The sequence below is a fragment of the Perca flavescens genome, chromosome 6, assembly GCF_004354835.1.
Source record: "Perca flavescens isolate YP-PL-M2 chromosome 6, PFLA_1.0, whole genome shotgun sequence".
In the NCBI taxonomy this organism is placed as follows: domain Eukaryota; kingdom Metazoa; phylum Chordata; class Actinopteri; order Perciformes; family Percidae; genus Perca; species Perca flavescens.
This window is the reverse complement of record NC_041336.1, coordinates 22,243,352-22,257,467: the sequence shown is the minus strand read 5'-3', so window position 1 is coordinate 22,257,467 and position 14,116 is coordinate 22,243,352. Positions and strand designations below refer to the sequence as shown.

Below are 14,116 nucleotides of genomic sequence, written 5' to 3'. Positions count from 1 at the left end.
GAAAAAGGGTTGTTTTCTATTCCCAGAATTCCCATGAATTTTTAAAATATTTAAAATGTTTTTGATTTGTAGGTGATGCTGTCAACACAAAATCTAAACGACAAAGTGAGAAGCTACCGCTTAAAACGCTAGCAGTGGAGGCAGATATTACCTCACCTGACCCTGTAAAAGATGTAAAATCTTTGGAGGAAACACACAGCTTATCTCCTGAAGCAGAGCCTGCAAAGGATTGCAGGAAAATTTCGAAAGGAAAAACCACCATGGATCGGCAGTCTACTAAAAGCGGGGCCTCATCAGCAGCACCAAGGATTACTATAAAGTTGGTGGCCAAAAAGAAAATGAAAACCGTAAAGGAGTCTCATAAAAAATCTGCAAAGAAGTTAAAGATAAAAGGAATCCAGGATCAGCCCAAAGCCAAGGACATTCAGGGCGACCAGATTTCAAGTGCTCATGTCAAATTAAAAACTGAACCGCATGAGGATAAATATGGCACAGAAGATAAGGGAGGGGGGACTGTACCTGCAAGAAGGCGTGGGAGATCTGCTTCAAAGACAACCAAGCCTGTCTGCCAGACAAGCGGCAAAGTTGTGGTTGATGACCAAAAATCAAAAGAGAGAAAATCATCCGATCTATTTGAGACTGTAAAGGAGAGTGGGACTGTAGAGCCAAAAACGAATGCAAAGAAATTAAAGCATAAGGAAATTGTGACAGAGCAAGGTTCTGAAGTTAATCAACAAGTCACTCGTAGGAGCAATAGAGTCACTAACCCACTCACTAAAACAGTCTCAGACAGTGCAGCTGAACCAGAAAGTCTGAGTAAAAGTGATCCCATTCTGGTGGAGTCAAAGCCAGAAGTTTCTCCAACAGTGAAGAGCAAACCATCAGCGAGAAGTGGCAGACAAAGGCAAAGCAAGAGGCTGAATAAGGATGCTACGGTGCCAGAAAACCATGGTCCATCATCGAAAGAGACCGATCATATAGCTGTACAATCCGATGACAGTTTGGCTTTGAAAAATGAGGAAATGCGGGTGCCGAGTTTAAAGTTGTTGAAGGTCAGAAACCCAAAATATGATGCACAGGCCAGTGGGAAAAACTCAACTCGAAAGAAAAAACTGAGAAAAAAGTTTGTCTGGACTTTAACTTTAGTGAAGGAAGAAAGTCAGACAAAGGGGGCTGAAAACACTGTCAAAGTAACTGAGAAGACTGTGAGTAAGGTGGATCAGTCCACTTTTTGTGACACCAGTGTCAACAAGAGTTTGAAGGCGATGGATAAAAAATCCAAACTGGAAAACTCAGCCCCCCAAGAGAGTAAAAGCTTGGACAATAATGAGAAGTGTTCCCAAAACAAGGCTGACGTGTCAATTGAGGAAAAGTCCACTTTACAGGTGGAAGTTGAAGTGGAACACGTGAATGAAACACCTCCACAAGAAATGACTAAAACGGATTGCGGGAAAGTTCCACCTCTTCAGATCAAAAAGGTCTCCTCTCCTGGGAAATATAAAAGCTCAAAGCCATCCTTTTTGATTCAGCAAGTTAGCCCTGTGTCTGAAAAGAAAGAGGATGTTCTGAAAGATCTAAGTGAAGTTAATGAGGATAAATCATCATGTCTGGATACTCAAGTCACACCAACGAGGAGATTGAGGAGGAGGACACCAAGCTGTGATTTACCACAAACAAAGTCTGTCAGTCATAAGCCAGTGACCACTCAGAAACGGAGGCTTAGAACAAGTCCACAGGATGAAGAAACGCCGCAGGTGCATGTTGAAGACACTTTTCAGGCATCAACTGAAGATTCAAGCTCACATGGTCTTCCTAAAAACTCCTTTCAGGATTTGGCTGAGGATCCCTCACAGGTGACCAGTTTAAACTCCACTGAAGTTCCTGATGAGGTTTCCTCAAAGATTGCAGATGATCCCTCACCAGTGCCAGTTGAAGATTCTCCACAGCAGGTGGAGAATGAGGTAGAACCGCAGATCAAAGAGGCCAAACCAATGCCTTCCAAACCTAGAAGATGTAGAAATAATAAACTAGGGAAAAAGAGGTCTGTTCAAAGGAAGAAGGTGGTTGTCTCTCCTGAAACTGCTGTCAGCACAGAGTTGGCTACAGTTGAAGCTACTATCACGGAGTCTGTGCTCAAGGAGGATACTCAGTCTTTAGTAGCAGAAGTCAGTCAGTCAGAAACAATAGATTGCACCCAGCCTGAGGCAAAACAGGACACTGTGTCAGTGGAAGAAGTGCAGATACAGCCACCGGTAAAAGAGGAAACCGACATTCAGTTGATAGATAGTCAACCATTTTTGCTGGAAGAAAGTCAAGCAAGTGACCCAAAAACATCGCGCCGACAAAAGAAATCTCTCAGAAAAGTAAAAAAGAGGCGTAAAAGTTTGATTGGGCAGCGTCAGAAACACAGGCACAGGAGCACAGATGGAAAATTTGCTCCACTTAAATTATCTGAAAGTCAAGAAATTGTTGAGAGGGAGAGTGACATTTCCACCCCATTGGCAATTATAACACCAACCCCAAGCTCCAAACTTATTGGAGTACATAAAAAGTACAAAAAGAGACCTTCAGGCCTTCATTTTATTGGTTCTAAAAGGCCAAAACCCCATTCTAAAATAATTTCTAAGCTGATGGAAATGGGGGTTGGCAATGATAGTTTAAAGCAGGAAGAAACAGACACATTAATCGATGGTGGACAAGCAAATGTTGTAGATGCCCAGCCTGGTAAATCAAAGTTTGTTAAAAACATCAAGCACTTCATTATGCCTGTTGTAAGTGCCAGATCCTCACGTGTGATCAAGACCCCACAAAGGTTTATGGATGACGCTGGAATGTCGGTCTTGCCTCGAAGAAACTCACCAAAGAAGGGTTTACAATTAGGCTTGCCAATGCGCCCGGGGAAGAGGCGAGATGACGGGACAGGCAGAGCAATATCCCCAATCCTGCCGGTTGACGAGGAAGACCTATTGAGTGAAGCTCAATTGGATGTCGATCTGTTTTCAGCTCGGGACCTAGATGACGACATTGATATTGCTGACAGCCTATTTTCTGAGATAAATAGTGGCAAAATTGAAAAGAAGAAGTCTCTAAAGAACTCTACTTTCAAGTGGCATGTGCCAGAAGAGTCGAGCGAGGAAGTGTACACACTGGAAAAAACTTCAGAGGACAAATGTGAGGATCTGTTTTTATCTACACCAGTTGATAAGCCCACAGAAATATCTACTGACGTCCTGGATGCCCAGAAAAAGAAAAGTTCCCCTAAGTTTAATAAACAAGCGGCTCACCTTAAGATTTATCAAAGACTAAAGAAGTCGCACATGGGACTTCCTAAGAGCAAAATCACAACAGAGACAGAGAGTGTGAGTAAACCTCCTCAGCCTCCTGTTGATTTAGCAGAAGGACTCGATGATGAGGCCATGAGCATCAGCCTTAGGCAACGGAGTACAAATGCAGGGAAAAACAAATCCAAGCTCAAGATAGAAGACCTTGATTCTCCTGGAGTGGTGAGAAAAGTTTCTGTGTGTGTTAGGACTATGAACTTCAAGTCCCTTGCATTTCAGCATGGGAAAGAGGAGGATTTAACAGGGAAAGACACTGCCCAACAGCACTCAGGTAAGCAAAATTATTTAAAAAGCATCAGAGTATTAAATGATAAACAAACCTTTGCTTTATTACTTATAATGGACCAATGTTATGGTCATATATTACTTTTATCTCTACAGGAGAGCTGCAGTCAGAACAGAACTCAGGCGCAGGTGAAGGCAATTATCCTGGATCTGTGGAGAAGGGAGCTACACAAAGAGCGCGCCTCACTGGTGCAAATAAAAGAATGTTCAATCTCCTCAGGAAAGCCAAGGTCCAGCTCATTAAGATTGACCAGCAGAAACAGCTTAAGTCATCTGGGGTAAGGTCATGATCACCGCAAGCACATGATCTCTGTCATTGTACACTTTAATTGTTCACTATTAAATACAGTCTGAGTCTCTGTAATAGGACCTGTCATAAATGAGGAAAACCTCCAAGTGTTTTGAATGATTCAGGGGTAGTATTCTGAGGCTTGTATTGATGCCTTGATTTTGCCTGTTAACCCTGTAGCTGTTGTCTGGCCCGAGTGGTGCCAGATCTCGAGATGTAACCTCTAAGAGACAAAGGAGGAAGCAGAGGGTTAAGCTTGATGCTGATGTTCCAGTCAAGACAGAGCCACCTCAAGGACAAGTAAGTGTACAAATCAATAGGCCCGGGATGGAAATCGACCCAACTACAAATCTTGATTCTGTCTCTGGTTTTATCGGTTTGTTGTTGTTAATTAACCTTCTGCCATAGTTGCAAACTTAGCATGAGCAAACATGCTCTGTTCAGTTTACTTTCCTGAAATGTATAACCAATGATTCTGAATTTGAAAATAATTTAGCCCATCTCTTGAATGTCCATTTGTATAGCCTGAGGATGTAATTACAATGCAGTTTGAAGAAAAAGAAAATAACCGAGTCCTCTGTCAATTCCAGCCTCTTTACATCGGTGCCTCTATCTTGATTGGATTTTTATATTTTCCTTTTTCTAGCCGCAGCTCATATCCCCCCTGTGCCAGGAGTTCCGTAGAGCAGGGGGTCCACGTATCAAGCACGTGTGTCGTGCTGCATCCGTGGTGCTGGGGCAGCCTCGAGCCTTGGTACCAGATGACATTCCCAGACTTAGCGCCTTGCCTTTGCATGAAAGAACTGGCATTTCCCCTACAGCCATCCCTAAAGGTAGGTGTTAAATGATGGGGAGACTTGTCTGGATTAGTTTCATTACATGCTCATAAAACGTCTCAAGACTTTAATGTGATGACTTGATGGCAGCAGCAGTAGGACTAACGACATTGCTAGTTACAGCTTCTCAGTCCTGGCAGAGGACGGAGTAGTAGACACACTTGATTTCTTTTAGCAGGCGGATGCTTTGAAACAGAATAATTTATGCATCAGTCACCACATAATAATAAATAAATATATTCATTGATGATTTGTTTAAAACTGTTACATTTAAAGTTGGCTTATTACTAAAACCTTCTTCCCATTAGGGCTGTCCCAAATGATTATTTTTTAAACTATTAATCTAGCGATTAATTTTTACGATTAGTCAATTAATCTAACAATTACTTTTTCGATTAATCTAACGATTAATTTTTCGATTAATCTAACGATAACGATTGCTCAATTATTAACAATTTACACAACACAAATTTCAATAAGGTTCAAATCCCTATTTATTAAAATTGTTTAACACTGCACTGTTCAAGTAAAATGAATTTTTAGTGCAACCTGAAGTCAGATGCATGCTATCAATCCAACCACAAAATAAAGTCACTTTCAGGAGGAATACCAAAATAAAAACTTAAAGTAAACAGAGCAAGTGCAAAAAGAGTAGCCTGTATTTGCTTTTTTTAACAGTAGGTAAAATAATGAATAAGCTCTTGTTTAACATCCAAGCTCTTTTCCCTTTAATTTAACTTTAATTATGTGTATCTAAAGGCTGGTTAAGCACTGTAGGGAGGAGAAGTTAGACAGTTTTGTTTTGTCTCGTTCCAGTGATTGGCACATGTGGGTGATGGCGTCGGATATGCGTTAGCATGTTAGATGTATTTCCACTCGCATACCCAACAAATGCTGAACAACGCCGACACACAATCCTCGTCTTATCCACCACTCTCTCGCGTGTAGCCTACTACGGGAACTGACCCGAAGACCGAAGTTTTCGAGGCGGGGACGGCATGAGACAAGAGTGCGTGACACGGGAGGCTCTAGGCTGCAGCCGTACGGTCTCGAAGTTTTCCCAAACTTGCAATCTTAAAGAGGCCGGCGGGTCCTCTAACCCTTGTGACTCGGCATACTCGTCTTTTCGTGCTGCTATCTCTGACTCACTCACTAGACCGTCGACCTGACATAAAACTGCATGTAGGCGGAGGAGCTCGGCTAGCTTCAGAGCTAAGGCGGGGCTACAGATTAGGTGTCCCTAGAACCCGCATATCTAACGTAGTTCCGCATTACATTAATTAATTTGCACGCAAGTTTCATTTATTTATTTTATTTAGTGACGCGTCGACGCAAATTATTTGTCTACGCATTTGCGTAATCGATGACGTCGGCGAATCGTCCCAGCCCTACTTCCCATAAATCTGCCATTCAAAAGATTTGGTGTATCATTAGTCATTGTGATTCTATTTGCTTGTGTATACACAGAAATAGATTTTTAATAGGCAATATATTAGCTACTGAGTGTGCGTCAATGTCCAAACCAAAATTAGTGCCACCAAATGATCTGCAACCGCATGAATGATTAACTTAAGTTACTAATGGGTGAATGTCTATTGTTGCAGATATTGGGTCTCCCTCTGAATCAGACAGCCCTGGACTGTCAGATCCAAAGGTCACCAAGGTCAAGAAGCCTTCGAATTTTGTGAAAAAGAAAGGACTCGGGCCTTTTGGGTATCGCTCTCGGAGATGTGGAATATGCAAAGGCTGCAACCACGAGGATGATTGTGGCAAGTGCATGAACTGCCTCGACAAACCCAAGTTTGGTGGTCCCAATACCAAACGGCAGTGTTGTGTGTAAGTTAACCTCTACTTAATTTTTAGTTATAGTGGAGCTTATCAGTGTTTCAAAATCATGAGGAATGTGTTGGTGTGTTTTACCACAAGGTATAAGAGATGTGATCAAATTGAAGAGAGAAAAGCACGCAGACTAAGTGGAAGAACAGCACCCAAAGGTAATTTTTAATTTGAGCATGCCAGCTTCAATTGCTGTAATACTTCCATAGCATTCAGCATTCATGCTGCCTCTCTTTTTTATATATATATTTTTTTAAAGGTGCCTCTAAGCGACGGCGATCCTCTCTCAGTGGGGGTCATTCAAGTAACGACGAAGGGAACGAGGGTGCTGCGGAATCACCATCTGGTCTCCAGGGTGATGGTCAGAGTCCGTCAATAAGGAAGCAGCCAAAGCGTGTCGTGAAACCCCGAGTCTACTTTGACCTGGTGGACTATGACTCTGATCTTGATGACAAAGCTGTCTCAAGCTCTGCCTCCCCAGCCAGGAGAAGGGGTGCTGGATCCCGTTTCAGTCAAGGTAAATTAACATTCATAAACCAGATGACATAGATGCTTCATTCTAGAGCTGATTATTCGATTAGTTGTCAACAATGAAATTAATATCCAACTATTTTGATAATCGATAAATCAGTTTGAGTCTATTATTTGTGGGGAAAAAGTAAACATTCTCTGATTCCAGCTTCCTAAATGTGAGGAGTTTCTAGTTTATTCACTCCTCTATGACCGTAAACTGAATATCTTTGAGTTGTGGACAAAACTAGACACTAATTGGCATTTTATAGACCAAACCACAAACCAATTAATTGAGAAAATAATCAACTTAATTGACAATGAAAATATCGTTACTTGCAGCTCTTCCTAATTCATAATCTAGATTAGTATTTTTATTCTTAACACCACATTAAGTATTTGCTTACATATCATGTTGAGCTGTAAACAAACTGCAAATGCATTTCTTTAAACTTAATGTTTTTTTTGGGGGTTTTTTTAAGCCTTATGATGTGCCTTTTTATATTTTGTTTTTTCCTGCCCTCTAAAGACTTTGTGTCTCTGGATGGATTCCTTGGAGACATTTCAGATGAAGAAGTCAGGCATCGAAAGTCCAGTTCACACCGTGTTCCACAAGTTCGACGTAAACCTGAGAAGGTGAGTAATTCTGAATTTGATCAGTGCTAACGCCATGGTTGGAATACACAACTTGCAGTTGTGGCCGTTTTGTTTCGTGTTTGATTTGCTCTGTTACACAATAAGTGTCAACACTGGAGCTGCAAAGATTAGTTATCAACTATTAAATTAATCCTCAACTATTTTGATAATCAATTAATCTGTTTGAATAATTAATGACATTGTCACAATCCTTTGACACCAACCTGCCAAATTTTGTCTCTGAGAACACCCCAAATTTTGTTTGTATACTGCCAGCTTTTGGCATAGGATAGTCTTGCATTGCCAGACCTTTCTCCACAGCGCTGCGGAGAAGGGTCTGGCTAGTCCACATCATAGACAGTATATAATGGACCAATAGACCCCGTTGCTCTGGACGGAGACCAGTGAAGGCTATTAGAAGCACTTTTCCGGTGATCTCTTGCTTTACTGCGCAGCCTCCAACTGACAGAGACAACGTAAATGTGACGTGAGCAACGTGTCTGAAAGTTAGTCTTCTGGTAGCTGTGACAAGAGAAATCTCAATCATTTCCAATCTTACAGAGACGGAGAGTGTAGGTATATGTAAGGAGATAACATAAGCACAGGCTAATTATTGCTAACTAATATGCTAGTTAACATTAGTAATTAAACCTAAACAGGCAATGTAAGTCGAAACTGCCTGCGAGCTTCTCCTGTACTATACGGTAATTCCTCTACTGTGCGACAGTAAGTCACTTGGTTATGACACAATTGTTAGCTTATTTTTACAAAAACGTCTGCTACGGAGCCATAACGTGAGGTACAAGGTAATGGAGCCTTTTATACATTCTCGTGTTTCTTTAGAAATAAACAATGGACAAATAGATTCTTTAAACGCTTCAGATGTAAAGTTATTCGCAGTCAAGTGACGTAAAAAAAAAATGGCGGTCAGTGTAATGCTAACAAGAGGTGATCGCTTTGTAGCAACAAAATGGCGCCATCGGAGGTTCGTGTTCTGAAGCGAAGCTTACCCCCTTGGTCCACATAGCATTCCGGGATGGCTCTGGTTTGTTGGCATTTCTGTAAACCAATCACAATCGTCTTGGGCAACTCTAAGTACCGGACGCGATAGCGGTGCTCGTTCAAAAGTTATTTTAGTTGTGCAAAAGAAAACTCAGTCAGCCCTTCCTCAACTAAGGTGTGTAATACTCTGGTGCCTTGCACATAATTTTAATCTAATTTACAACATTAAGGAAGTGGAAGAAAGACTGAGTAGTCTTTTAAGTAACACACATTTAGCAAAGCAGTCTTCACTGCAAACCCCCAAATGACTGCAATCAAAATAATGTGAATGAACATAAACACGGCAATTGCGCTGCAGTTATCACCTACTCAGTAATGAGACAAAGCAAAAAAGACGTTACCTGCATGTAAATCTAGATCTATAAGTACATCACAGTCCACTGTTGCTCTATATTGCAACGTGGATGAAAGAAAAATTATAATAACAGGAAATCTAATTAAAACATAATACATGGCCATTAGAATGCGTAGTGAAAAGCAAGTATATTAGGGTTTTAAGTTTGTCCATTCCTGCCCACATTCATGTTATGGTTGTCTCTCAGGGTCTTTCATCTCAGGGTTCCTGCGAGCAGACTCCCCCCAGTGTCCTGGCTGCCCTGGCCCATGGGTTTGAGCAGAGAGAAGCTGAGTCTTCTAAACCTACTCACAAAATCAGGGTTGACTTCAAGGTATGTTACGTTTTACAGTACATCACACACATATTGTAAAATAAACACACTTTTTGAAGGACCAGTGTGTAGGATTTAGGGGGATCTATTGTCAGAAGTGGAATACGATTGTAATTTTGTTTTCATTAGCGTATCACCTGCAACTAAGTTGTTGTGTTTTCGTTAGCTTAGAATGAGCCCTTAATATTGACATAGGGAGCGGGTCCTCTTCCACGGAGCCTGCCATGTTGCATCGCCATGTTTCTACAGTAGCCCAGAACGGACAAACCAAACACTTGCTGTCAATAGGGCCTTTTGCATTTTTGAAGGCCACAGTAGGTTCTACTACATGCTTGGGAAGGGAGGGGTAAAGTAAGGGGTATTCAGTTGGTTGCAATCTGCAACCTCACCGCCAGATGCCACTTGATCCTCCACACGGCTCCTTTAAACGATGATGTGAAGTGGTTACAGCCACAGCATTTCTGGTTGCTACAGATATGTGATGTACAATGACATATACATACTTTTTTTGTCTTCAAACATTCATTCCAAAGTAAGTGTATTCATCGTTTTTCAACACAAAGTCACACATGTAGTAAATTAAAGCCATTGTAATTCATTAGTTTACATAACATTATTATTGGAGGCCACTAGAGGTCAGTGTTTATTTGTTAATTATGTGTTTCAACTGATGTCATCCCTCTGAACCTACAATATATATTGGTCAGCAGACATAGTAAAATGCTGGTAACTACTGTGGGCAGACTTTTCTCAGCTGTTAATCGTGTTGTGTACACAATGTGTTTATTTTCAGGAGGACTGTGCTTTGGACAACGTCTGGAATATGGGTGGGTTAAGTATATTGACCTCTGCATCCCTCATGCCACCCTATGTCTGCTTCCTTTGTGCCAGTAAAGGGCAACACGAGGTAACTACTTTTTGCTCTTTTTTTTTTTAATAGAAATGGTTGATCTGTTTCTTTGCCCTTCTTTAAATTGTGTTCAGCTTGTGACTGACAAGGTTCTTACAGTTGTGTTACAGTAAAACATGACACCAAATAATGAAGATGAAAAAATCTATGAATATCTATGAAAAATATGAATCTCATATCAGGAGGTCTATATAATTTTGAAATTCAGTTTTCTTTTTTGTGAATTTCTTTTTGCAGATGCTGTATTGCCAAGTATGCTGTGAGCCCTTCCACCTGTTTTGCCTTGAACCAGAGGACCGCCCTTCTGAAGAGAACAAGGAAAACTGGTGCTGTCGTCGCTGCAAGTTTTGCCATGTGTGCGGCAGGAAAAATAAGCACTCAAAGGTTCGGCCGGCTATTTTGACTTGTTTTGTTATATTTTACTTACTACTCAGTATTATTGTCATTCAGTCAGTAAGCATTACATTTTTCCTGTCTCCCTCAGCCGTTGTTGGAGTGTGAACGATGTCAAAACTGTTATCATACTTCCTGTCTGGGTCCCAACTATCCAAAGCAAAACAAGAAGAGGAAAGCTTGGGTATGTTTCTTAGTAAACATAAAGTCATGTATGTTTACTATAAGCATGCTGAGGTTGGAATACATTGATTGTTGGTCCTTACATGCTGGTTTCTGGACAGGTTTGTATGACATGCATCAGGTGTAAAAGTTGTGGCGTCACACCAGGGAAGAGTTGGGACACTGACTGGAACCACGACAAAGGACTCTGTCCAGACTGTTCAAAACTTTATGAACTGGGTGAGGGGAGAATTAATGAATGATCTGTCACTCCTTTTTCACCTACCAACATTACCGTTCCATGTTGAGGCTAATCTTTTCTGAATGCCTCTTTCTCTCATAAGGTAACTACTGTCCAATCTGCTTCAAGTGCTATGAGGATAATGACTATGACAGTCAGATGATGCAGTGTGGCACCTGTAACCACTGGGTACATGCCAAGTGTGAGGATCTAACAGGTGACTTTTATTCTTTTATCTTTGAGGATGAAAATACCCTAACTGATGGCATCAAAGCCTTGTGCTCATTAACACTGGCAAAGACATGTCAAACTTAATGATTGAACATTTTTTGTTTTGAGGTTTATTTCCAAAACTTAAAAGAAAACAAAGGGCATCAGAATAGCAAAGAATGTAGTGAGCAGGAAGAAAAAAGCTGAGTGTGCATACAAAGCCCTGCTTTACATGCCCTTGGTATGTGAACGTGTTTTGGTTAAAAATGCATTTCACTAAACCTCCACTGCGAAATTCCTGTCTTAAAAAATAATTTCAGATGAGCTGTATGAGATCCTGTCCAGCTTGCCAGAGAGTGTCGTATATTCATGTCGGCCATGCAGTGTGACCCAGCCCAGTGCCTGGAGGGAGCTGCTGTACATTGAACTCAGGGCTGGGGTGGAAAAGGTGCTGGCTTGCTTGCTCTCCTCCACCCTTACCCAGCACCTTGTTACCTGCTCACAGGTAGAAGACTCAGCTTTCTTTCTTATGAATCAAAAGCCACATGAAAAATAGGACGGTCACACAATGTGTTTATGTTGGAGTGCTTGTTACAGTTCCCTGGAATTTAAGTATCTTTTACATGATGCGCTGATGCAGTACTGAAACTTGTGAAATACAATGTACCAAATATGCTTTGGTTTCTGCTGCAGTGTGAAAAGTTGGTTGACCCTGACATTGGAATAGAAGGACAGCCAGCCTGTGACCTCCGAGCTGTAGGCAAGAAGTTTGACAAAGGCCTTTATACTACGTTGGTGAGTAAACCTCTTATTCAGTAGCTGAAGACTTAAGTACTTCAGCAAATACATTTTTCACAGTCAGTAGTTTTTCATCCTAGGCACCTAATAAGGCATTCTGATATGCTTGAACTCTAACCACACAGGAAAACTAGGGAAATCATATGATGTCACTGATAACCAAAGTTAAACAACTTGTAGCTTTAAATCCACTTATTGATTTTCAAAAGGGGAGTCAAAGAATAGGTGCCAGCCCCCCCTTCCACGGTATTATAGGTGGTGACATGACTCTAATAGTGTTTCTCCATCTTAGTGTTGTTCTGCAAGGCATCATGTTTCCACAGTGGTATGGGAAAATAAGTTGTGCAACTTAATGGACACTAAAAAATTTTGTGTTTTTGTTTTTTTAATAGAAAATGTTTCATGAAGATGTGGTTCAGGTTGTGCGAAAGAGGCTTGAGCAAGAAGAGGATCTTCCAGAGGAGCAGAGACCTACTGCCCTGGCACGCTCTTACTATTTAAAGGTGCTGTAGGACAAAAAAGTAGAATTGTCTGTAAACCTATTAGTTGTTTTAGGATTATAGTAGGGCTGCACGATATGACCTAAAATCAAAATCACGATTTATTGGCCATTTTACCTCGATAACGATAAATGAATAATTAAACTTTTCCACAACTGACACTGCGTTTTTCAATTTTTTTGTATAAAGTTTGTCAGAGCCTTATTATCATCAAAATTAACAGCTTCAGAATTTCGATGTCGATACATTTTTGATTAATCGTCCAGCCCTAGATTATAGTGTGAGAAACTAGTGAAGCTATGTTATAGTTGTAGAAATTCAAGTAAGTTAGCATTTATAATTAACTGATATGATTTTTGTCTTTAGCTCCTCGAGGAAGTATTTAATTGGTTCAACAGCCAAGACCCAAAGGTGTGGAACTCTTGTACCAAAGACTTGCCTATGTGAGTAATGGTTTCTATTTGTATTATAATAATTAAGTGCATACATCTTTGAAAAAAAAAAACAGGTCTTAAAGGTATTTGATAAATAGGCTTTTATCATGATTTTGAGTTTGATGTACTTGTATACATATATGAAAGGTACAAGCACTGCTTTGTTTTTTTATGGCATGAACTGTCAAATTCTTTCTTTAATAGGGGGATGCTGTCCCATGCTGTTCATCCTCCTACAACGGAGCATGTTTACGCCCGGTGGCAGGAGAGGGAGGAGCTTGCGTCCAGAGCCCCACTGGGGCTCCTGCAGGAGGACAACGGACAAAGCTTAGATGTAAAGGAAGAAGAGGCAGTTTCTCCGTTGTCTGGGGAGCCAACAAGTCGCAACCACTTCAAAACCAGCAGGGCTGTCAGGCTCAAATTCAAAGGTAATGCTGTCAATTCAGGAGAGATGAAGTTTGAATTGGCTACTCATAGTTATGTTAAAAAATCTTTTTGCAGTGTTTGGCCCTTTAAGTCTTAACTTTTGTACATTTATGTAGGGAAAAGAGGCCGTCTTTCAAAAGCTGATTTAGACACCGGATGGTCTAAGGATGATGAGAGACAGTGCACACTGTGCCAAAAATATGGTGACCTCAAACCTAATGTAAGTAATATTCAGTTCAGAGTAAATTGTAAATACCCAACTTGGAGAGTAAACTACTTGTAAATACTGTGCTTGCAGTTGATTGGTTACTCGAGGGCTTTAACAATTGTTTTGTGGCTGTTGTTCCATAGGAAGCAGGCCGGTTGCTGTACTTGGGCCAGAATGAGTGGGCACATGTCAACTGCTGTCTGTGGTCAGCTGAGGTGTTTCAAGAGGATAATGGCTCTCTACTACATGTACACAGTGCTGTCACAAGGGGCCGCTTGATGGTTGGTTGTTAATCTACCTCATAATTTGATTTTTCTGTTTAATAATGTACATTACTATACAGTACTACTTGGAATCTGAATTTGATTGCT

The 14,116-nt window shown here is 40.9% G+C and overlaps 1 protein-coding gene across 2 annotated transcripts in view; it reads left to right on the top strand.

The window, feature by feature from the left end:
• kmt2bb (lysine (K)-specific methyltransferase 2Bb) overlaps positions 1-14,116 on the top strand; it is a 29,789-nt gene that overhangs the window by 2,138 nt on the left and 13,535 nt on the right. For both annotated transcript variants that reach the window (XM_028579513.1, XM_028579512.1), the window contains exons 3-23: positions 73-3,612; positions 3,723-3,904; positions 4,096-4,215; positions 4,562-4,748; positions 6,356-6,587; positions 6,678-6,745; positions 6,847-7,104; positions 7,627-7,733; positions 9,338-9,463; positions 10,257-10,370; positions 10,611-10,757; positions 10,858-10,950; positions 11,051-11,168; positions 11,273-11,386; positions 11,700-11,884; positions 12,073-12,174; positions 12,570-12,680; positions 13,044-13,120; positions 13,316-13,539; positions 13,654-13,757; positions 13,889-14,026. In XM_028579513.1, coding sequence (XP_028435314.1) covers positions 73-3,612; positions 3,723-3,904; positions 4,096-4,215; positions 4,562-4,748; positions 6,356-6,587; positions 6,678-6,745; positions 6,847-7,104; positions 7,627-7,733; positions 9,338-9,463; positions 10,257-10,370; positions 10,611-10,757; positions 10,858-10,950; positions 11,051-11,168; positions 11,273-11,386; positions 11,700-11,884; positions 12,073-12,174; positions 12,570-12,680; positions 13,044-13,120; positions 13,316-13,539; positions 13,654-13,757; positions 13,889-14,026 — 6,347 coding nt within the window. The remainder of the gene's footprint in view (positions 1-72; positions 3,613-3,722; positions 3,905-4,095; positions 4,216-4,561; positions 4,749-6,355; positions 6,588-6,677; positions 6,746-6,846; positions 7,105-7,626; positions 7,734-9,337; positions 9,464-10,256; positions 10,371-10,610; positions 10,758-10,857; positions 10,951-11,050; positions 11,169-11,272; positions 11,387-11,699; positions 11,885-12,072; positions 12,175-12,569; positions 12,681-13,043; positions 13,121-13,315; positions 13,540-13,653; positions 13,758-13,888; positions 14,027-14,116) is intronic.